At 39.0% G+C, this 25,740-nt stretch overlaps 1 protein-coding gene across 2 annotated transcripts in view; it reads left to right on the top strand.

Moving 5' to 3' along the window:
* The window catches only part of SCG5 (secretogranin V), an 80,251-nt gene that overhangs the window by 38,056 nt on the left and 16,455 nt on the right, over positions 1 to 25,740 (top strand). For both annotated transcript variants that reach the window (XM_074235043.1, XM_074235042.1), the window contains exon 3: positions 20,377 to 20,526. In XM_074235043.1, coding sequence (XP_074091144.1) covers positions 20,377 to 20,526 — 150 coding nt within the window. The remainder of the gene's footprint in view (positions 1 to 20,376; positions 20,527 to 25,740) is intronic.

Here is a 25,740-nt window from a genome sequence, read left to right as displayed (position 1 = left end):
TGGGTTCCCAACAAGAATCTCTAATCATTCCCTAGGGAATTGTAAAAATTTAGACATTAATCTGTAAAATTGCTTCTCTCAGAGTCAGTTCTAGGTCACTTCCAGTACATGGTATTAGGCAGACACAAAGGCAACGCTAAGCTTTTTCCTAGAGTAAATATTTTTTTTTTTAGGTTTTTTTTTTTTACAAGGCAAACGGGGTTAAGTGGCTTGCCCAAGGTCACACAGCTAGCTAATTATTAAGTGTCTGAGACTGGATTTGAACCCAGATACTCCTGACTCCAGGGTCAGTGCTTTATCCACTATGCCACCTAGCTGTCCCTTAAATCTTTTTTTTCTTTATCCCTATTTGTCTGTCAAGGGGAATATCTTTAGGGTTTCCCTGCCTGTTAAGAGGTACAATTTTTCTTGCATCTCTTCTGAATGGTAACACTACCAAACCATGGACTTACTTTCTTTGTGGCTACTGACCCTGATCTCACAAAAGTTTACCCAGAGAGCAGGACCATGCTACTTCCTTGTCTCCAAGAGAAGTCATGTCATCCAAAAAGAGCTTCAGTTAGATGACTACAAATTTCTGTAGATTTTCTCACTTAGATATCTGAAGAATAGTTTCCCATCCAGTGAAACATTCCTTACTTGGTCCAGGAGATGGCAAAGCAACCCGGATTATTGTCTCTTAAAAGAGGCAGTGAGGGAGGCGGAGCCAAGATGGCGACATGAAGGGATCGAGTCTTAGGAACTCTCTGATTAAAAACTCATAAACTAAGGACTCTAACTAAACTTTCGAGAGACAGAACCCACAAAGGGACCCAGTGAGGCAGTTCTCCTACTCAAGGTAACCTGGAAAAGAGCAGAAAGGCTCTACTCCCCGGGGCTGGAGGGGTGGCCCGCCAGAGGGGTGGCCCGCCAGAGCCAAAGAACTTAAGCCTCCCGGAGGCAGCCCCAGGGCGCTGGGAGCCTCAGCTCATAGCAGCAGGGGAGTCTCCTGAGCTGCACCCTGGGGAGCACCGGGCACAAAGTTGGGGAACAGCAAGGGACATCTGCCAGAGCAAGCACGTGGAGCCCAGCCCTCAGGACACACAGCCAGCAGCCTGGTTTTTCCGCAGCCTAGACCTGGAAACAGAAGCAGGTGGAGCCAGTAAGCAGGAGCCCCCAGGGCATGAGCCCACTGAGCTGAGGGAGGGGAGTGAAGAGAGAGAGAGACTGCAGAGCTCTGTCCTCTGCCCCTGGAACAGGACTCTGGAGCTCTGACCACATTTAGATCCTGATCACAGTCTAGGCCCCCCCATAGAACAGCAGGCCTCCCCCCCACCTCAGCCCCGTGGCAGAGGGGGGTGCTTATGGTCATTCACAGACCAGGAGGGAGGACAGAGCCTCACACACTGAGACCCTTGTGGGAGTGTCCCAAAAGCTCAGGAAGCACCCCCCAAAAACAGGCTTAGGCTGGGAAAATGAACCAACAAAGAAACAAGAGGAAGACCATTGAGAAATATTTTGCAAATGAGCCCAAGAAGGATCAAAATACTCAGTCTGAAGATGAGGAAGCACAAGTTCCTGCAACTAAAGACTCCAAGAAAAACAGAAATTGGGCTCAGGCTATGACAGAGCTCAAAAAAGACTTTGAAAATCAAATGAGGGAGTTGGAAGAAAAACTGGGAAAAGAAAGGAGAGATATGCAGGAAAAATATGAAAATGAAGTCAGCAGCTTAGTCAAGGAAATCCAAAAAAATGCTGAAGAAAATAGCATGCTAAAAACCAGCTTAGGTCAAATGGACAAAACAGTTCAAAAAGTTATTGAGGAGAAGAATGCTTTAAAAAGCAAAATTGGCCAGATGGAAAAAGAGATAAGAAAACTCTCCAAGGAGAATAAATCCTTCAGACAAAGAATAGAACTCAGGGAGATTGATGAATTTACCAGAAATCAGGAATCAATACTTCAAAACCAAAAAAAAATGAAAAACTAGAAGAAAATGTAAAATATCTCATTGAAAAAACAACTGATATGGAAAACAGACTTAGGAAAGATAATTTTAAAATTATTGGAATACCTGAAAGTCATGATCAGGAAAAGAGCCTTGACATCATTTTCAAAGAATTACTACAGGAAAATTGTCCTGATATTCTAGAAGCAGAGGGCAAAATAGAAATGGAGAGAATCCACCCATCCCCCAGAGAAAGAGATCCCAAAAAACCAACCCCTAGGAATATTATAGCCAAGTTCCAGGACTCCCAAGTCAAAGAGAAAATATTACAAGCAGCCAGAAGGACACAGTTCAAATATCATGGAGCTGCAGTCAAGATCACACAGGACTTAGCAGCAACTACACTGGAAGCTCGTAGGGCTTGGAATACAATATACCGGAAGGCAAAAGAGCTTAGAATGCAGCCAAGAATGAACTACTCAGCAAGGCTGAATGTCCTCTTCCAGGGAAAAAGATGGACTTTCAATGAACGAGGGGAATTTCAAAGGTTCCTTTTGGAAAGGCCAGAGCTGAACAGAAGGTTTGATCTTCAGATACAGGACTCAGGTGAAGCATGGAGATTGGAGGAGAGGGGGGAAATATGAGGGACTTAATGAGGATGAACTGCATGTATAGAAAAATGATGCTGATAATATTCATATGACCCATCTCAGTTAATAGAGCAGGTAGAGGGAGCTTTTATAGTTGAAGCACAGGAGAAAGCTGAATTTGAAGATAAAATATGATGTAAAAATGGAGTCAATAAGAAAAAAAGGGAAATGGAATGGGAGAAAGAAAAAGGAGAGGGGGAATAGTCCAAGATATTTCACATAATAAGATTTTTTTTTATTACAATGAGCTATTGCAATGATATGGAAGGGGGGAAGCAAGGGGGAATGAGGGAACCTTTGCTCTCATCAGAGATGGCTAGGAGAGGAAACAGCAAATATACTCAATGGGGTATAGACAACTGGAGTAAGAAGGAGGGGGTGCAGGGGGAAGGGGTGGGGATGTGAATAAAGGAGGAGAAGATGGACCATGGGGGGACAGTGGTCAGATATAACACATTTTCTTTTTTTACTTCTTGCAAGGGCCTGGGATTGGATGGCCTGCCCAGGACCATAGGGCCAGGTGGATTCTGGGCCTAAGGGGTGGTATGGGGGCTCAGGGCATCTTGGCCCTAGGACCAGGGACCTGTCTGCTGCACCACTCAGCAACCCTACAGCAGAGTCAGAGTGAAAGGAGAGAGAAAATAGAGTACATGGTAGTGGAGAAATAAGAAAGGAGGGAGTTGCGATCAGCAATGGCAATGTTGGAAAAATATGGAAGTAACTTTTGTGATGGACTTATCATAAAGAATGTGATCCACTCACGACAGAGTTGATGGTGTTGGAACAAAGACTGAAACAAATTTTTTGTTATTTTTACTTGGGGGAAGGTGCAGGGCAAGTGGGGCTGGCTGGCCTGCCTGGGGCCACATAGCAGGGTGATCATTGGGTGTCTGGGGCCAGATTCGGACCCAGTTGCTCCTGGCTCAAGGGCCAATGTTCTGTTTGCCACCCAGCCACCCCTACTATTATTACTATTTTATTTCATTCTGGGTCTTTTTTTTTCTTCTTTTTGGTTTTTGAAGGGCAGTGGGGATCAGGTGGCTTGCATGTCACATGGCTGCGTGATCGTTGGGTTTACGAGGCTGGATATGGACTCAGGTGCTCATGGCTCCAGGGCTGGTGCTTCGTCCATTGCACCACCCGGCCATACCTACAATTATTACTATTATTTTTTTTAATTTTAATTTTTTTCTCCCTCCTTTTACTTTTTTGCCCAAGCAAGTCTATCTATATTCATGGGGGGAGGGATATTTTGTTTACTTGTAAACAAGTATATTTTCTTAATGTAAAGAAAAACATTTGTACAAAATGAGAATAAAAAATAAATAAAAAAAAAGAACCAAAGGATTGAATATCCCCATGATGTTAGTTAGTTGGACAGCTAGGTGACAAAGAGGAGAGAACACTGCTATCCTCAAACACTTACTAGTTGTGTGGCTCCTTGGGCAAGTCACTTGCCTATTTGCCTCAATTTCCTCAACTCTAAAATGAATTAGAGAAGGAAACAGTATACCACTCCAGTATTTTTACCGTGAAATTTCCAAATGAGGTCAAGAAGTGTTGGGTAAGACTGAGAAACTATCAAATTGAATGATGTTAGTTAAAGATGTGATTTTTTTTTTTGCAAGGCAATGGGGTTATGTGACTTGCCCAAGGTCACATAGCTACATATTTATCAAGTGTCTGAAGCCAGATGTAAAGATGTGATTTTTATCATTTAACTATGTAAGATGTTATGATATTATATGAGTAGAAGTGACTAGAGCAGAAGTTCTTTACCTTTTTTATGTATCATAAACTGCCTCCCCCCCCCCCCCAATAATTTGGTCTGGTAAAACCCTTGGATCCCATCTCAAAATATGCATTTTAAGATGCATAACATAAAATAAAATAACACATGAAATCATTGGTATTACAATTTAGTTATCAAAATGTAAATTTTTAAATACAGATCCTAGAGGTTAAGGATACTTGGTATAGGGACAGCTAGGTGGCGCAGTGGATAGAGCATCAGTTCTGGAGTTAGGAAGACCTGAGTTCAAATCTAGTCTCAGACACTTAATAATTACCTAGTTGTGTGATTTTAGGCAAGTCTCTTAACCCCATTGTCTTGCAAAAAACAATCTAAAAGCAGATTCAGTTCAGTATTTGTGTGTTCTTTGAACCATCCCATGTTGCTAAAATTGAATGAATTCACATTCACATTGTTTAAACTGACAGTTTAAAAAGATTCTTCTTAACTCAACTGAATTCCTACTTAGTGAAGGGGTCTTGGAGTGAGAAAGTGCTGAATTCTATTTCCATCTCAAGTAACTTCCAGGATGTTTTTGAATCATCTTAAACTCAACATGCCCAAAAAGAACTTAATAGCTTAATCCTAAAATCTACCCCCTTCCTCTGGATATCTATGTTTTTTATTGAAAGGATCATCATCCTCTCAATTTGGGGGTCCACACTGTCATCCTTAAGTTCTCTTTCTTGATACCCGAGTGCCGGATTTGAATTCAAAAACAGAAGGAAGATCCTGCCTCAGAGGCTGCCCTGATTGGATGACCTGGGCAAGTCACTTAATCTTTGGTCGCCTCAGTTTCCTCATCTATTAAGTAGGGAATAATAATAAAAGCATCTACTTCAAAGTGTAATTGAAAGGATCAAATGAGTTAAGCCATGTAAAGCTCTTTGCAAATCTTAAGTAAAGTGCTATCCACCTTACTGATACCTCCGGCTTCTTGCCCAAGGTCTTCTGCTTCCTCTTTGTCAGTAACTGCATCTAAGGGTTATCTTACCCATCATCCTTTTGCAGAAGTCTGCTTAAAAGTTACTCCCTCAAAAACCCTTCTTATAGCCATGTTTTATAGCTTCTTGCCCTTTCTTGGCACCAATTTTTGGTCTCCAGACCCTTTTCAAACAGACAAAAGTTAATCTGAGATCATTTCTTCTCTCCTTCCCTTATATAAATGAGAACATGCCATATCCATCTTGACTAGAGAACCTCCCCCTCTAGCCTACTGTGTTACATAGTGAATAAATTCCTCCTTTGGCTAAGAAAAAAAAAAAGAGGTAGTGTGGCATAGTAGAAGTAAACTAGACCCAGAATCAAAAAGACCTAAGTTCACTTCCTGCCTCTGATACCTCCTGGCTGTGGGACCTTGTGGGAAATTTAACTTTTTAATGCCCCAGGTACCTCTCAAAGACCATAAGTTGACAGTAGATGCTTAATACATTGCAGAGAGATTTTTCATTATTGGAAATTCTTTCTATCAATGAAATAATGGATCTAATTTTTAAAGCATTCTTTTAAATTCCTCTTTCTTTGACCACCCCCAGCAACTAGTTTCTCCTTAGTCAGCTGGGTGGCATCATTCTGAATATCTGAGACTTACTAGCTTTAGGGCTATTGTTTTATATGGTGGAAGAGATTAAAGAGTAGCAGTTTCTTAAGACCCTTTTTTTATCAGAGTGATTATATTATAACATCCAGATATTATCAGAGCTAGAAGTCTACAGCTGCCTGTATTATCAATGTCTCTGTCTTGCTATTGACAAGGGAGAGGCAGGTGACCCAGCCTATTGCTGTCCTCCCTTTCAGCATATGTGCTTCTTTTGGGATCCTACCATCTACTTGGACTTCTCAATATTCATTCAACAGCTCCTGAGAAAAATGTCCACCTAATTCTCATTTATCTGTTTTCATCTGGGTGACATGACCTTGGGTATTCATGTCTGCCTTGCCTTCTGCTTGCTCATCTAGATATCCAACCCCTATTACCCAAGTTGCCCTGTTCCCCAGGTTTCTGATCCCAGGTTCCAGTGCTGAAAGAGAGTAATCTACTGGGAGTCAGTGAATATTGCCACTTGGCATGTTTTTTTATATATATCAATTGATGTAGCTTACTTCCTACAGTCAGTAGGTAGGTAATTTTGTTGTTATTGTGGCAATACTGAGATACTATTGATAACTCACAAGAAGCATTTGACCATAGAACTCAGATTTGAAAGGGAGTTCATATGATATACTAAAAATCACTCTGCCTCTGGACCACCTTAGACCATCTCAGAAACACTGATTCTTAACAATCTCCAGAAACAGAAAGTAATCGAATAAAGACTTCTGAAGATATAAAAAGGAGGATTGTTTTTTCAGTTTAGTGCTAAAAATCATAGACTATCACAGTTGAAATGGCCCAACTCATTTCCTGCTGCATAAATCTTCTCTATTAGCATCTCCTACAATTGCCCATGTAATTAATCTCTGCTTGAGCACCTCTTGTGATGAATTATCATAAAATCAGTTTATTCTCTTTTTGGCTGGTTTTGGTAGTCCATTTTCCTTACATGTTGAGCCAAAATATCCTCCTCTGTATGCCCTGTGCATTGATTGTATTTTTCCCATCCAGAGCCAGTCAGATTAAGGCTAATTTCTCTTCCATATGACAGCCATTTAAACATGTCATAGATTCATAGATTTCAGAACTGGAACAGATTTTAGCTATTATCCAAACCAACCTCCCCATTTTATAGATGAAGAAACTGATGTCAGATTTGAAGCGATTTGTTTAAGGTCATAGAGGTACCAAGTAGCAGAGAGGAGAGTGTTTGAAGATTTTAAAAAACTGATGGTACCAGAGGCAGCTAGGTAGATAGAGCACCAGCCCTAGAGTCAGGAGGACCTGAGTTCAAATCTAACACTAGACCCTTAAGTCACTTAACCCCATTGCCTTGCAAAGCCCCCCAAAACAACAACCCCCCCAATTAAACCAGCATCAGTGCCACTTCCCAGGGATTTCCTCTATTTCTTCCATAGAAAGGCAGGTAGGTGGTGGTACCATAGTGCACAGAGACTAGATCTGGAATCAGGAAGCTTTAAGTTCAGATACAGCCTTCAAACTCTTACTGGCTATATGACCCTTTCTCCCTCCCTCCCTTCCTCCCTCCCTCCCTTCCTTCCTTCCTTCCTTCCTTCCTTCCTTCCTTCCTTCCTTCCTTCCTTCCTTCCTTCCTTCCTTCCTTCCGAGGTGCTAATTGGGTTCACTGATGTTTTTGGTCATATATTTATATTTCAAAGGGTTCTTGAGAGAGTGCTTTAACTCAAAAGAATATCAGGCATCGTAACAAAATGTTCAGTTGAGTAAAAAAAAATAATACATTGGCCATGTCTGATAATTCATGCTTCATTCTGGACCTATAATCTACCATTTCTCTGCTGAGAGGAAGGGAACCTGCTCTACCATTTGAGGTCATGATTTACTCATTGCCTTGATTAGAGAGTTCTTAGGTTGTTTTCCTTTATATTACTAAGGTCATTATATGTATTGTTATCCTGGTACTGTTTGACTTCACTTGGCTTCAATACAGAGATCCACAATTTGAAATCAGGTCTTCATATTCCAAATCCAATGCTCATTTACTTATATGTTCTCCCCACTATTCTCCACCCCCAACTCTTCCCATCTCTAGATTAAATATCTTCAATTCCTTTGAATCATTTTTCTAAGTTAGGATTTTGTTGTCTATCACCATCCAAGTCACCATCTTTTGGAATTCACTAGTTTATCAACTTCTTTCTTAAATGGAGTGATTTTAATGCTGTACATCAGAAGAAACAATTGCTTATATGGTAGACTGAGAGTGATGAGAAGAATTTTCAGATCCCTAATATCTCCCTATAGATGGATATAGTATCTCATATTCCTACTTTAAAAGTAATTCTTTTGGGTTAAGGCATTTTCTCTAGAACCTGTTTGAAATATAAGTATATGACAAAGAAAGCAATGAGCCCAATTAGTACTCACTCTCATACTGGTAAAAAGCAGGATCTGGAAGAAACAGAGGCATAGAATTTTTAGGGTTTGTTTTACTTTTTCCTTTCACACTCAGTATATGATTATTTTGGTAGTGGAAACTCTAGAGAGTTGTCTGGGGTCCTGAGGTAGGTTAAGGGACTTGTCTAGGATCACACAGCCTGCAACCTTAGAGGCTGGACTTGATCCTGAATCTTCCTGATTCAGAAGCCAGAGGACTTAGATTTTATTGGAAAAGAATAATAAGGTTGAAGGTTCAGGAACATGCAGTAATCAGGAATATCTGGCTAGAAAGTCCAGAAGAGGAACTTCAGTGTACTTGGTTGTACCTTGGATAATCGGGCATAACAATGTGAAATCTTATAGCTTCAAGGTTATTTATAGACAGGGAGTCAGGGAGTGAGAACTATATTGTGCTCCTTAACGTTCAGTTCAGGGCAAACCATAATTTGGTATATTGAAGTATTTTTGAGCAACTGTTGACTCTTATTTAACTTCAGGGCTATTCTAGCCCCTGATAACCTGTCTTTTGGCAAACGTCACAAGAGGTGAGTTTTTAAAGTTCAATCATTGAAAGAGGCCTTGGCCTCCATGTACAAACATATTTGAGCACCATACAAACTGCCAAATTGACACCTCATTACAGGCAGCAAGTAAAATTAAATTAGGTGACTGAAAGGACTACAACAAATTACCTGTTCAAAATTACTTTCACAAAACTTACCAAATTCACGACAGCCTGAAAATATTTCCTTACAAAAAAAATTTAGCCCTCTTGGACTTGTGGCTGCTGCAGGAAAATTAGTAAAATCCACAGAATAACATTTGAACTTTTGTAAATGAGTAAACAGCCAAAACAAACAGCATTTCTGAAAAAACACACATTTTCTGTCTTTTAACAGCAGGCTGTGCCTCAGCAAAATACCTTAAAAGTGAACTAAAAAGCTTTTAAAAAATAAACAATTCTTCTTATGATCATAAATTGGGACCATATGGAGATGTGAAAGCTGCAAGGACAATCCATTTATGTTCTGTCCTCACTCCCTGCATTATTTGCATGCCACAGAGAATGCTTATATTAAGTAGAGTTGACTTTGGTCTTGAATGACCCTCAACAAGAATGAACTGTCTTCTTTCTGGGGCTTCATAGACAATATTGCTTTTTTTTTTTAAACAGCAAAATGAAGAGCAATGTTTTTTAATAAGGCACATCTGAGAAGCAATTTGCTCCTCTGTTTAGCTTCCCACTATTTCAAGTCAACTCAACTCAGTTTTCTCCTTACATGTATCCTGTGAATTTTAGTAGATCATTGATATATTCCAAAGTTGAGAATATATGATAGAATTCTGAGTTTTAATGTAGGTTGCACAATTATTCATCTCCATGTCCTTAAGACTCCCCAGAGCAGATGATTGTCTTTTTTCCTCTTAATTACCTTAATTTGTGTCATGATGTTATGGGTAAGAGAATGTGGATGGTCTAACACCATCCATCATCACTGAACAATTGAAGCACTATTTGGCCACCAGTGCAGTGTGGGCAATAATAGTATTAAAGGTGAAGAGTTTCATTCTCATTGTCTTTTGCAGTTATCTCTGTATTTCTTATTCTATAGAATTATGATGGCATAATGAATAGCATACTAAATGTAGAATCTAGAAGACCTGGATTCAAATTCTGACATGGACACTATGATATCTTCGTACCTAGGTTGTTCCCTTTATTTTAGCTACTGAGTCATAATTGGGTTTTCATGCTGAAGAAGACATATAAACATTTGGCATTTTCTCCAATGGCACTTAATATCTGTATAACTTATCTGGCACTTACCTAATCAATTAAAAATATAAAGAAATTAAACCAGACTTCCAAATCAATTGGACTAATCACAGATTAGAACTTTACTTGAAATGGGAAGGATGGCTTAGGTGTCATTACAATATTATACTGTTTTAGATCCCTCTTGGTTGCCACTAAAGCAGCAATGAATCCTTGGAAAAATCCAGTCTCAGGGTTCTGTTTTCACCTTTATTAGGAGGCTATGGTACTTATCTGGATGAGAGGATTTGCTTTAGAATCATAATATAAATTTAGAATTATAAGGGCCCTTAACAGAGTTTCTAATCAAACACCCTCATTTTACAGAATGAATATAGGTCCTTAACAAATGAAAATTATTTTCTTCAAAATATGAATGTATGCTTATTGTTGAGCAAATCAGAGAGCTTTAAATTAACCAACAAAATAAAAAAAAGTATAGAGAAATGCAATAAATCAGTTTCCCAATTTTTCTTCCCATTAGCTTAATTTCTATGTAGATCCATAAGATATTTGTGCTAAACATAAATACATATTTGGAATCATAGATAATCATTAAACTTCATGTTAACCAATCTTTTCAACTTTTTTACAAGTTACTTAATGGGGAGGACTAGTTTATATTTTTCTCCTCCTCCTCCTTCTTCTTTTTCTTCTCTCTCTCTCTCTCTCTCTCTCTCTCTCTCTCTCTCTCTCTTTCTCTCTCCCTCTCTCCCTCCTTCCCTGTCTCCTTCCCTCTGCCCCTCTCTTTTTCTGTCTCTCCTTCTCCCTTTTCATTCTCTTTTTCTATTCCCCCTCCTCTTTCCTTTTCTCTGTCCCCCATCCTCTTCCTCTCTTTCACTCCCCCCCCCCTTTCTTTCCTTTTTCCCTCCTTCCAAGCCCCTTCCAACCCTCCTCTTCAGTTGGGGTTCTTGTGTGTAATGAGAATCCCAAAGAAGGAATGAAGAGAAATAAAGGGCCAGAAAATTCAGAAAGTGTCTTATCAGCATTTGAATCTTTGGGAAGTGGTTGTACTTTTTGAAAGGGTGGGTGGATATATTTAATCAGATGTTGCCATATAAACTTCAAGGTCAAGTTTGAAGGTTCTCAGAATGTTGTGTCCTTACAAGGCCCTCTCATGCTTGCTTTTTTCCCTTGAGTCTTCCCTGCATCATAGGTTCTTTTTCCTTACTACTACCTCCGACAATCTTTACCTTCTTTCAGTTGACAATCAACAATCATTTTTTAAAAAGAAAATAGTTTGCTCTTGCTATCTTTTATTTTATCTTGCCTAGGTCTCTCTCCTCCCTCTTACACCAAACCATCTCTTCTAACAAAGAAATTTTTTAAAAAGAAAAAAAGGAAGAGAAAAAAAATTTGGCAAAATTCAATGCATTGGGGTGGCTAGGTGGCGCAGTGGATAGAGCACCAGCCCTAGAGTCAGGAGTACCTGAGTTCAAATCCAGCCTCAGACACTTAATAATTACCTAGCTGTGTGGCCTTGGGCAAACCACTTAACCCCATTGCCTTGAAAAAAAAACCCTAAAAAACTCAATGCATTAAAAAAAAATCTGACATTATACACATCATTCCAGGCTGGAGGTGTCTAACATGAGCCTATGGTCCTCATCCAGCTGGTGTGCAGCTTGAATGAGATAAAAATGTAATTGGGATCTATTTAACAAAATAAATAAAAATACAATGAAATATAATGTTAATATATGATTTTCTAAGTCACTATGCAGCCTGTAGGGATCCTGACATAGGATTTAGTTCCCCTATTTCTTTTTGTTCTGTTCTGCCCTCCCTGGCACAAAGGAATGGGGGAGGTGTCTTTTCTTTGGGCTCAAGATCAATAAGCATTTATGAAATTCCTGTCCCTATTTATCCTTTATCTTAGTTTCACATGTTTGTTTATATGTTATCTCCTCCATTTGACTGTGAGCTCTTAAGTAAAGGGACTGTCTTTTGCCTTTCTTTGTATCCCTAAAGCTTATAGTGCCTAACATATAGTAGGAGCTTAATAAATGCAAAAAAAACATTGATCAATCCTTTGTGTCAGACACTGGGACCAGTACTGTGGGTGTGAAGACCATAAAAAATGCTAAAAGAGGAGAGGCATCTGCAAAACCCATACAAAACCCATACAAGGGAAGGGAAGGTATTAGCAGATGGGTGGAAGGAGGTGGGGTTGGGAAATAGGTGCAGAAGGTGGTGCCTGAACTGAGTCTTGAAGGGAGCCAGGGGTTTGAAGAGATGGAATGTATCCCAGCCAGTATATTGGCATGGATGGTGACAGGAAAGAGAATATTGAAAATAAGGAACAGGCAAGAGAGAGCCAGTCTTATAAAAGACAAAATATGTAGAGAGGAGTAATATATAACAGTGGGTAAAATTCAACATAATTCTGGTGCCACCTCCTTCCCAAGGCCCTTTAAAAAAAACCCTTTCAGGTGTCTCTGTTCTCTCACTAGGTCTCTCTCTCTCTCTCTCTCTCTCTCTCTCTCTCTCTCTCTCTCTCTCGATGACCTTTTCTATAGTTTGTATTTATTTACCTCAGACAATGTGATTGGTTGCTTCTTGTCCTTCATTTCCAAAGAGGAACAAAACAACATTACTATATTAGAGTTGAGTTTTACACTGTGTCTGACTGACTGATCAAACCAATGTTCAGAATGTTCTACCACAGGTTGAGCACAGAGTCTATGTGGACCCCGGGGTGGGTTCTCTAACCTTTCCCATTTTATGTTTCCTTTGAGCTACTTCAATTGCATCTTACTTGTAGAGCCCAGCACCCTCTCTGATGAAGATGTGTCATACTGAGCAGTCCTGTGCCAGTGTCTCCTATGCTGCACAATCAATTCCAAAGTTCTTAAGAGGAAGCTTCAGGGTGTCCTTGTATCTGACCTCCCTGTGAGCTCTTGGCCTGTGTGAGTTCTCCATAAAATGGTCTTTTTGGCAAGCCCATTTGTTTGACATTCAAAGAATATGGCCAGCCCATCATGGTTGTATAGCATTTGAAAGCTGGAGAGTTTAGCTTGAGAAAGGACTGGTGCCTGTGATACTACCACCCTACACATGCAAAAGCACACAAACACACACAAGTAGAATATAAGTTCCTTGAGGTAGGAACTGTTTTGTTTTTGAATTTTCATTTTTGGTTCAATGCTTTGCATTCAATAAATGCTTGTTGATTAATTGATGGGAAGAAGATAAGTGTTTTTATGAGGCAGAATCTAAGACCTAGGGAAAAGATCTGTATTGGGGGAACAAAGAAGACAAGCATGACAGGGCCTTGTAAATACACAACATTGCTACACTTTTAATAAATGTTTATTGAATTGAATGGAATTACTCTCCTCCATCTCATCTTCTTTATTGTTGTTTGGGTTTTTGAGAGATGAACATTGCCTCACCCACTTTGAACATTAGACTCTTCCTTTTTTACTATCCTAGTTCCTTTGGGTATCCCAGGATGGCACTTTTTGCCAACTAGCAATGATATTTAGGAAGCGCCATGGGTGGGTACAGACTCAAGGAGTTGGTTTTAATAACCCATATGATTCCTTGATTTTTTTAGACCATTAAAAAAAGGTCATCTGTTTAGACCTAGGATGGCTGGAAGAATGAAGGAAGGGGCTGCTGTATATTTTTAGTGCCTGCTGTTTGTGGGTAACATAACTGAAAACTGTTGGATCTTTTCCCCCCTTAGCTGAATGGCTGGTATTCAGGAGTTTTCACCCACTCTCTGCCAGCCTGCCCTCATGGAACTCCCTTTTTATGATGTGGGTGACTGGCAACTTGGCACCTGACTGTCCTGCTACAATTCTTCATTATTACCCAGCACCAATGTCCAGTCATCCTGCCCAACTGGCAGCTTTGGCGTCATTGGGTTATAGCAGAGAGGGTTTATTGATGAGATTCGACTGACTGGCTGGCTGGCTGTGAGCTTGTCAGGGCGTTACCACATTGCGAGTAAAAGTCTGCAGGGTAGGGACTGTGTCTGGATGCTGTAAAATCCTGGCATGGAACTGGCACTCAGACATTAATGAACCACAGTAGCAAGAATAGTGGCCAGTGTCTCATCCTTGAGGGATTTTGCCAGTGCCTGTCGAGAATGGGGACTTGACTTCAGTCACTTTGAATCTTCATAGTAAGCTGGTGTGAGCAAGGAGAACAGTTTTGGGAGCATAAGCCCCTGGACCTCTTGAACTTACTCTTATTTGGGGAGTTCTGATCTTACCAATTGACATTTTGGGGCTCAGATCATTCTTTGGAAGCAGAAGATTGAAAGAGTAAGAAGATGCCTGTGGGACGCTAATATGCTTGTGCACCTGGTCATAGACAAGTTGTCTAACCTCTGTGGGTTTTAGTTTTCTCATCTGTATACTGGGGATACCAGCCATACATAATTCACTGGAATAGTGCATGTTTTCTTGCTACTGTGTACAAATTGGTCATTTTGCCTTGACTCCTTACTGCCTCTACCTCTTCTGCCCAAAGTTTTCTGGATCCAATTCTATCCATACTTCAAACCCCAGTTCACATGTTAGCTTCTCCATGAAAACCTCCCTGATCCCTAGTCAGAAGACATTGCCCACCTCTGAACTCCTGTGGTGCTGTATCTTCTGTTGCTTTCTTACTTTCTGATAATGATATTGATTAAATAATAATTTACTAAGTACCATGTTAGGAAATGTGTGTTTTGAATGTGTTTGGAATAATGAAAATAACTGATATCATGTAGATTCTTAAGTACTTGTTGAATGAATAAAATGATAGCTCTGTTTTACGAAGTATGCTATGTACATTATTAGTAAGTCAATCAGTAAACATTTCTTCAGCACCTTCTATATTCCAGATACTGTGGTAAGTACTGAAAGGCAGGAAGGGCAGCTAGTTGGCACAGTCAATAGAGAACTGGACCTGGAGTCAGTAAGAATCATCTTCTTGAGTTCACATCTGAACTCAGATACTTAGGCAAGTTTGCCTGTTTGCCTCAGTTTCCTCATCTGAAAAATGAGCTGGAAAAGGCAAACTACTCCATAATCTTTGCTAAGAAAATCCCAAATGGGGAATATGAGAAGTTGGACAGGACTGAATAAGCAACAATAACAAGAAGCTCACAATCTAATGGAGTCATCTCATGATTTAGTTTGACCTTTACAATCGCCCTGTGAAGGAGCTTCTAGTAATATTCTCATTTTACAGATGAGGAAGAAAAGGGTCGGAGATGTTTTGATTCACCTGGGATCAAGAATCTAGAGTACAAGATAAGATTCAGACCCAAGTTGCTCTTGTTGCCAAGTTGAGGGTACTGCCCATCATCCTAATTCTCAAGTTATCCTGCTCTATGTTTATTTGTGTATATGTTTTATCTACACTAGTGAAAAAGCTTCACAAGAACAGGATATTTTCCTCTGGTACCTGGTATACTACCTTGGGACATAGCTAGGTGATTCAGTGGATGATAGAGCATTAAACCTGAAAAGACCTGAGTTTAATTTTGATTTTGGATTATTTTCTAGCTATATGATCCTGGGTAAGTTATTTAACCTCTCTTTGCCAATGGAGAAGGAAATGGTCAACCATTTCAGCATCTTTGTCAAGAAAACCCCATGGACATGGGGCAGCTAGGTGGCACAGTAGATAGAGTACTGACCCTAGAGTCAGGAGGACCTGAGTTCAAATATGACCTCAGACCTAATTACCTAGCTGTGTGACCTTGGACAAGTCATTTAATCCCATTGCCCTGCAAAAACAAAATAAAAAGAGTTTGGATAGGACTTAATGACTGAATAACAGTGACAACAATATCAGATTAAGACACTGATAATTTTTTGTTTGTGTTTTTACAAGGCAGTGTGGTTAAGTGACTTGCCCAAGGTCACGCAACTAGGTAATTATCAAGTGTCTGAGGCTGGATTTGAACTCAGGTCCTCCTGCCTCCAGGGCTGGTGCTCTATCCATTGTGCCATCTAGTTGCCCCTAAATTGATAATTTTTAAAAATGAATTTAGTCAAAATGGATTTTTTAAAAACACAGTCCTCTGGGCTTTACCATCACTGGAGAAATGAAAGACATTATGAATAATATCTTCTCTATATTCTACATTATTGTTAGACGCATTAAATTAGGAGAAGAAGGAGGTCACACTGCCAGAAGTTTCAACCTCCAATTTGACAGAGTTTCAGTAACAATAATAGGTAGTATTTATCAAGCATTTTAAAATTTCCTAGCATTTTGCAAATGTTATCTCATTTTAACCTTACTATAGTTCTTGGAGGCAGGTATTATTATTATTATTATTGTTATTGTTATTGTTATTATTATTATTATTATTATTATCATCATTACCATTTTACAGATGAAAAACAAAGCAGACAGAGGTTAAGTGACTTGCCCAGGGTAATTTATCTAGTAAGTTTTCAGGCTGGATTTGAATTCAGTCTTCCTGACTCTAGGTCCAGCACTTTATCCACTGAGCATAGCAGGTTGGGTTCATTTAATATAGACAAGTGGCTTGGCCATCTTGATGATCCATGAGGGTATGGCTCAATCTTTTGTTGTATTGAAAGTTGTACAAAATTTTGGTCACTAGCTAATGATGATTTTTAAATTTTTTGAATGTTATTTAATTTATTTTTTCCAATAATTTCGCAAATTCATCTTTTTTTTGTAAGCTTTTGAGTTCTACATTTTTTTATCTCCCTCCTTCCCCTCCCACCTTCCCATGACAGCAAGCAATCTGACATAGTCATACATGCTTAGTCATGTTCAACATATTTCTAGATTAGTCATGTTATAAAGAAAGAATTGGAATTAAAGGGGAGAAAAACTAAAAGAAAGGGAAAAACATAAAATAGGTTTTAAAAAGTGAAAATACTATGCTTTGGTCTGCATTTAGACTCCATTTTTTTTTCCTCTGGATAGGATGACACAAGTCCTGCTTGATCTTTATAATTTTGTTACATTCACTTGATTTTTTTTGATGTGTCATTCTTTCCATTTCTATTGTTGTAGTTATTGTATATGTTGTTTTTTTGGCTTTGTATCAGTTCATTTACATCTTCCCATACTTGAATTAGTAATATTCCATTTCTATACCATGTTTAGTCATTCTCCAATCAATAATCATCTACTTTGTTTCCAGTTCTTTGCTATCACAAAAGTGCTATTATAAATATTTTGTTGTATATGGGAATTTTCTTTTTATGGTATACATCCAATAGCAGGAGCAGGAGCACTTTCCTAGCATAATTAAAAATTGTTTTCCAAAATGGTTGTACCATTGTCTGCCAATAATGTATTATTGTGCCTATCCTTATACAGCCTTTCCAATATTGATCATTGCCATTTTTGTCATCTTTGTCATTTTAATCTATATTATTAATATTTTTCAAATGATTATGTCTAGGCTTTCAACAGAACAATGAATCAAGCTCTGATTCATGGCATTTGCCAATTTTCCAAGTATAAATATTCACACTAGATGGCAGCATGAAGGCAGGAATTCCCGGAAACTTGTTCCCCCAAAATCTCCAAAAACTGTTAAATTATGACTCTAGCCAAAATTTAGAGGGGCAGAACCCACAGAAAGAATGAGTGATACAATTTTCTAGTCCAAGAAAACTTAGAAGTTCCATGGGAAAGGTCTGTTTCACCGGGATCAGGGTTTGGAAAAAGCTGCTGCAAGCCCCACAGCTATGCTTAGATCCCTGGGGATGCCTGAGTCCGTGGCAAAGAGGTGGTTTCCAGACCTCCAGGAACAGGTTAAAGGGGGTGGTGAGAGAACTCTGCCACACCAGAGTGAATTCAGAGCAAGCACCAGCCTTAGAGCAGCCCTGCGGTGAGAACCTGCAGTGGGAATTGGGGAAGCCAGCCTGTACCTCCAGAGCACAGCCCACAGACAGTAAGAGGGTTGGGGGAGACTGCAGAGCTCTCTCTGCTCTCCCTGGGGCAGGACTCAGCTATTTGCCCACACCTAAATTCAGGTTGCAGTTTGGGCTCCCATACCAACATAGCCAAGCAGGGACTCTCTTCACAGCTCTAGGGTACAGGGGAGGGCCTGTGCCAAAGCACAGGCAAGAGATCAGTCAAAGCCTCTCATAAGACCTTGAAGGAATTAAGTTCCCTGTGGGGTATCTCAAAAAACACCCAAAGCCTTGGAAGTGCAGTAAATCAGACAGGCTGAGGAAATGATCAAACGTAAGAAAAAGAAGAATCTGATCATAGAAAATTACTTTGGTCCCATGGAAGATTCAGAAGACGACAAAATCAAAGCTTCTGTATCTCAAACCTCCAAGAAAAATAGAAAATGGACTCAGGCTGTGGATAAGCTCAAAAAAAAGACTTTGAAAAGCAATTAAGGAAGGTAGAGGAAAAATTGGGAGGAGAAATGAGAGCAATGCATATAAATCATGAAAACCAAATCAGCAGCTTGGTGAAAGAAATACAAAAAATATGGAAGAAAATAATATATTAAAAACCAGTTTAGGCCAAATTGAAAAAGCAACACAAAAGGCAAATGAGGAAAGGAATGCATTAAAAAGCAGAATTGGCCAGCTGGAAAAGGAGGTAAAAAAGTTCTTTGAAGAAAATAGCTCCTTCAAATGCAAAATGGAACTAAAGGAAGCTGATGATTTTTCAAGAAATCAGGAAGAAATAAAACTATTCCAAAAAACCCCCCAAATTAAAAGAAAATGTGAAATATCTCATTGGAAAAACAACCTACCTTGAAAACAGATCCAGATGAGATAATTTAAAAATTATTGGGCTACCTGAAAGTCACTACCAGGAAAAGATTCTAGACTTCATTTTGCAAGAAATAATACAGTAAAATTGCCCTAAGATCCTAGAAGCAGAGGGTAAAATAGAAATTGAGGGATTTCACTGATCACCTCCTGAAAGAGATCCCACAAGAAAAACTTCCAGTAATATTATAGCCAAATTCCAAAACTCCCAAAGTCAAAGAGAAAATACTAAAAGCTGCTAGAAACAAACAATTCAACTACCGTGGCTCTATAGTCAGGATTACACAGGATCTGGCAACATCTACATTATAAGGGCTTGTAGGGCTTGGTATATGATATTCTGGAAGGCAAAAGACCTTGGTTTACAACCAAGAATCAACTACCCAGTAAAACTGAACATCCTCTTTCAGGGGAAAAGATCAAACTTTCCTATTGAAACAACCAGAGCTGAACAGAAAGTTTGATCTCCAAGTACAGGACTCTGGATGAGAAGGACTAACTATGAGGAAATTAATGATGTTGAACTGTTTGTATTCCTGCATGGGAAGAAGATACTGATAACTCATATGAACTTTTTCATTTATAAGAGCTGTTAGAAGGAGCATATATAGACAAGACATAGGAAGGAGTGGAATATAATGGTATAATATAGTAAAAAGATGGAGTCAATGGGTGATAAAGGAAAGTACTAGGAGGAAGAGAAAGGAGAGGAAGAAGGGGCTAAGATATTTTACTTAAGACTCAAGAAAAAGCTTTTTCAATGGAGTTGAATGGGAAAAGGTGAGGGGGGGATGAGTGAGCCTACATTCTCTTGAGAAATGGCTCAGACATACACACTTATTAGGGTATAGAAATCTGTCTTAACCTTAGACAAAAATGAGAAGAAAGGGATGGGATAAGGGGGAATGGGGGACGGTGAAGGGGGAATTAGGTGATAGGAGGGAGGGAAGATTGTGGGAGAGGGTAATCAGATACAACACACTTTTGTTCAGGAACCAGGGTGAAAGGAGAGAGAGAGAGAGAGAGAAAAATAGAATAAATGAGAGTGGGAAGGAATAGAGTGGAGGAAAATACAGCTAGTAATAGCAACTGTGGGAAAAATATTGAAGCAACTTCTTTGGTGGACTCATGATAAAGAAGTCAATTCATCCCAGAGACAGAGCCATTGGAATCTGAACACAGACTGAAGTACATTTTTTTCTCTCTCACTATTCTTGAGGTTTCCATCTCTTTTGGGGGGGGGAGGGGGATTTAATGTTTAGTCTCACAATAAGATTATTGTAATAATATGAAATAAATAAACCAAAACAAATGCTCACACTGAAAATTTAACAATCATTTCTCAGGAGCTACAGCACATTCCTGAATTAGAAACATAGTTTGGTTGAGAAGTGAGTATCTTTCTTTTCAGGTCTACATGCACCCAAGGCTGTTTTATATTCCCTACAGGTGGTGCCCATGAAGGTCTGCAGCATTTGGGTCCTTATGGTAACATCCCTAATATTGTAGCTGAGCTGACTGGTGACAACATCCCAAAGGACTTCAGTGAAGACCAGGGCTATCCGGATCCTCCAAATCCCTGCCCCATTGGAAAAACAGGTAATGGGCAAGCATGCTGATATGTTCCCAGGGAGAAATAGTTTTGAAATTATAAGTAGGCTATATTAGAAAGTACTAATGGTAAGCATTTAGAATGACCAACAATTCAATTCTACCAGGCAGCCCTGTGTTAGAAAGTAAAGGGACCAACTGAATTTAATTTACAGTATACAGTTGTCATGAGGCTCAGGTATATAATGATATTTTGCCAAATTATACTCTTTCCCTCTCTTTTCTTTCTTAGTTTGCCATTTAGTTTTCCAGTAGATTAGATGACTTGCCCAGGGTTCCATAACTAGGAAGTATCCAAGGCTGAATTTGAACTAGTCTTCATGACTCCAAGCTCATTGTTCTATCCACTGAACCATCTAGCTGTGCTTCTTATTTTTAGTTTTCCTCAATCATCTTCCCATACTCCTGAACTTTAAAGAAACTCTCCTCCACCCATTCCAGGTTCTTCCAAAACATATTTCCTTTTTTCCAGCCTAAGATGTAGACAGTATCTTCTCACGCAGTCTTATCTATTCTCAGGATTATCCATACCCATTCATTTGTCCTATTTTTCTCTTCTACCTCCCAGGTTTTGAATCTGTAGGAGGTAGTGGTGGGAGGAGCACAATATTAGCCATTAGTTTTTAAGTTCCTTGAAGGCAGAGTTTGTCTTTTGACTCTCCAGCACTTAGCACAGTGCTTATGAATAATTAATAATAAATGTTTATTGATTGATTGATCAATATAGAGCTAGTAGGGACCTCATGGCCCCTCTAGTTTAAACCCTTCATTTTACAGATGAGGAAATTGAAACAGTGAAGGTGATTCAGTCAATCAAATTCATATAAGTGGCACCTTATAGATAGATACAAAATGATTTCAGTTCTGTCATCTTATTGTATATATTATTATTACTATACTAATTTTAGATAGGAGACTAGGCTCATCCAAGGTCACATAGTAAGTAGAAGAATAGGAATCTCTGGTATTCTTTTTATTACACTATAGTGCTTCTCTGAATATAGTGTGATATAGGGGAAGAGACATGCCTCTGATACATCCTGCCTATTTGTTTTTGGGCAAAGCCATTTAAATATTGTGGGCCATGGTTTCCTCATCTATAAAATGAGGGGGTTGGATTAGATGGTCTCTGAGGTCTCTAGATCTATGATTTTGTTTGCCCAAAAAAAGGCTGAGAAAAAAAACAACAACTGTCAATTTGAATATATTTTAACAGTTCTGATAAAAAATCAGATATGGAAGCACTATGAGATTTTCTGTAGTATTCCAGTTTACCACCTTCTGTTCCCCTCTCTGCTCTCTTCCTCCCCTCAAGTCTCTCCATATACTGTTTCTATCTTGCTAAAGTGGACCTGGATCAAGTTCTCATACTGTTGCCCTCCTCAGAATGTGGGGACTTCATCAGGATAAGCCTGCATCTTGATGTATTACTATAGTTTTGGCAGATCTGGCCTAAGAACCATTGTTCCCCTTGCTTTAAGGCTCTTTTTAGAGTGAGGACTTTGTTTTTAAGCCAGAACACAGTGAATAAAAATTTAATTCCCCTTTCTTTTTCTCTACTTTTCAAAGTAACATGCAAAGAACTACCATCTGAAAAAAAAGTCACTTAACCCCATTTGCCTTACCAAAAAAAAAACCTAAAAAAAGAAGAAAAGAACTACCATCTGCCACTTTTATTTCAAATTAGGGTGACCTGTTATATCTAGTGGTGGATTGAGTTAGAACTCAAAAATTCTGATTTAATATGGTCACCTGACAGGGGTCATCCCTTTCAGGGACAAATCTATACTTTCAAAAATCCATGGACTGTGTGAAAAGGAATCTAAAGTTGGACCTGCAAGCTGAATTGGAGCATTAGGTTCTGATAGAATATCAGTAGACCTGAATAGAGCTAATCTTGGTCTTTTGGTGGTACAAATTCCTTATTATTGAAATATTTGAGTTCATTACTGCTTGGCATTATTTCAAACATTATGAAGAGATCAGAAAAAAATCTTAGGGACTCCAAAGGGGATGTTCAGGAATAGACTTTGGACTCTGCTGTCTCATGAAAATCCCTCTTGGGTTAGAGCCACTAGAGGAGGTACCAAGATGGCACAGCAACCATATGTCCTGGAAAATCTGGGGTAGCCCCAGTTCCAAGAAAAGAAAGTATACTTTTAACAAGACTTCACTAAAGGAATATCTTTTCTCATTCCATGTGTCTTTTTTTTTGTTCAGAAAACATGGTCATTGTAACTAACTGGAATCTAAGTGATTGCGTGTGGCTAAGCAATGTGGGTCTGCCGGCACAGTGAAAAATTAGATTTGAGAACAGGACTGCAGGAAAACCTGAATCACTGCATGGCTCAGATCACTTCAGCCACATATTATTTGCTTGTAGAATTTTGGATTCAGAGAGAAGAAAGACCTGTACCAAGTTTAAGGAACAACAGTCCCCAGGGGCTGCTGGCTGGATTGATTAGACACAGCAGTGGGCCTTATTCATGTATTTAGGAGTGAGTTCAGAGTCAAACATTTTGGGTTTGAGTCCTTCCCCACCCTCTCTGTGTCTCCAAATTCTACTCATCCTTCTAGGCATGGCTCAAGTCTTACATGCTTCCTAAAATATAAAATCCTCAGTCTGGCATTTAGATTCACTTTAGTCTGGCTCTCAACTACCTTTCTAGGCTTATTTCATAACATTCCCCCTCAGTTACTCTCCTTTCTAGGCAAATTGGCCTATATCCTGTCCCTGGTATATGGCATTCTAACTCTTACCTCTATATCTCTGTTCTGGTGGTCTGCCATGTCTGGAATGCACTCCCTCCTTCCCTCTGCTTAGTAGGATCCCTGGTAAGCTGCAAAGCACAGCTCAAGGGGCACCTCTTACCTGAGAACCTTCTTGATTGCCACCCAGTTGTTGCCACTACATATTGAAATTGCTTTGTATGTATTTACATTTACTTTTCCTCTTTCTCTCCCTCTCCCAGTTGAATGTAGCTCCTTAAGTAAAAGGGAAGTTTAGCTTTTATCTTTGCGTTCCTAATACCTGGAACAATGGCCTGCACATCATTGATATTTAATAAATGTTTATCGAAACAAATTTATACTACACAGATCTCAATTTCTTAATTCTTAATTCTCTCTTCTTAATTTCTCAAGTCTTATTGCTTTTGTTTTTCATTTAAAACTTAATCACATACTTTATATTGTTAGACTATTTTTTATGATACATGAGTTGAATTCTACTTGTATCATTGTGTAAGGCTTTCTATGTATAAGACTTTGGTAGATGGGAGTTAAGTGATACATTCACTTTTGAACGTGAAAGGAGGGGAATAAAAATGCTAAAGTCATACTAATTCAGTTAAGTCAAGTCGTCATGAATTTATGTTAGGTATTGTGAAACGGGAGCAAAAGATAATTAAGATGCAGTTCTTGTTCTCAAACTGTCTTGTAGGAGAGAAGGGGAAGATAAGATGGACATTATATTTGTGATCTATATAGGCTATGGTTTAAGCCCCAAGTCAGTTTTCAGACCTCTGTGCTTCCAATATACTATCATAGGAATTTAGTCTTTAATTTTAGGAAAACTCATCTTTTAATTCTCTCAGTATGTTTTCTATGTCATTGTAGAAACCATAGAGAAATCCTCATCTATGTTGTTTCTTGGCCACAGAGATAGAATTTTAAATTCTCTGGAGTTTGGTGTCTTATTTATATTATTATTATTACTACTACTACTACTACTACTTCTACTAGTACTACTACTTCTACTACTACTACTACTACTACTACTTCTACTAGTACTACTACTTCTACTGCTACTACTACTACTACTACTACTACTACTACTACTACTACTACTACTACTACTACTACTACTACTACTACTACTATTACTACTACATACTCATGGCCCCAGTGGTCTCTCATCCTTCAGCATCACCCAGGAGATCACTTCTAGTGAAGAATTAGTATCCACTCCACAAAGTTATCATCCAAAGAATGTAGTGGAGCACCTATTTTTGCTATAATTTTCTCCATTCCTCCCAGAGTGAGATGCTGATGGTTGCAGATGTAGGGGTTAGATAACATTACCAGTCAGGAGCTCTGAACACTGAGCAGACACAGTAGAGCTGCATTTTAGATTTTTTGGTATGCTAATGACTTCCACATTAGGTTCATGCTGCTGAGAGGCCTTGTGTGTGCTTCAGACTGCCTTCTGGAAAGGCTTGGAAATACTCTAAGAAACTAGACACAGGACATACCTGGCTGATTGTAAATAGGCGCCCATTTTCAGCACTTATTTGATGTCTCATCAGCCTTTTGAAAACAGGTCCTCACTCCTCCCCTCAGCTTCTCACGCAACCCAGACTCCCTATGTTCTTTATTGGTTGTCCAAAGCACATAAAAGATGGGCAGAATGAGTAATCTTCCAGAGAATCATAACCAGGGAGGATCCAGAGAAGTTTTGGAGAGTACTGAGGGCCAAGGAAGCTTTTTCTTCCTTTTAGCAGGGAAATGATGGAGTATAGGTGTAGAATGAGGAATATAAAAATATGGATAATATGTTAGTTTACTTAACTGGATTTATTTATTACAAGGGAGAGCTCAGGGGGAAAGTCATTGAGGTGATGTTTTAAAGATGTATCAATAAAACATTTACAAAAGGTTTTTGAGGACACTGTTTCTGTGAATGGTCTAGTTAGATTAATTCAATTTGATTCCATAAGACCCAAGTTCAATTCTTGTCTTTGATCCCAGGTTAGTAAACACATTTACCATACCTGTTGAACACACAATGGTGTTGGACTAATAACAGCCCAAGTTTGACTATTACTTAACCACTGAGAGTCTTAAGCATCTCTCACAGATGATGCCATTTTGCATTCTTGGAAGGAAGGACCACAGTAGGTGCCACCCTACCCAGATGAAATCACAGATCAAGACTCAAAATATCAACTACAAGAAAAACAGTGCTTATGGCACCGTTCAGGCTATAACAACTATTAACCCAATATACACACACTTCAGTTCAGTTCTGGGATATATCTCTATTATTTATTAATAACAACCTGTTTATTAAAAAATAATTTGCAAAATGTACTGCTTATACAAAATACACAGCATTTCCTTTCCTTCAGGAGTGTGTACTCATAATAGAACTATAATTAGTCCAAACTGTGCCTAAGACAAATTCAGTTTGTGGATCGGTGA

The sequence above is a fragment of the Macrotis lagotis genome, chromosome 4 (genome assembly GCF_037893015.1).
Source record: "Macrotis lagotis isolate mMagLag1 chromosome 4, bilby.v1.9.chrom.fasta, whole genome shotgun sequence".
In the NCBI taxonomy this organism is placed as follows: domain Eukaryota; kingdom Metazoa; phylum Chordata; class Mammalia; order Peramelemorphia; family Peramelidae; genus Macrotis; species Macrotis lagotis.
Note: the sequence above shows the minus strand (reverse complement) of the source record. Positions and strands in the feature narration are given on the sequence as shown.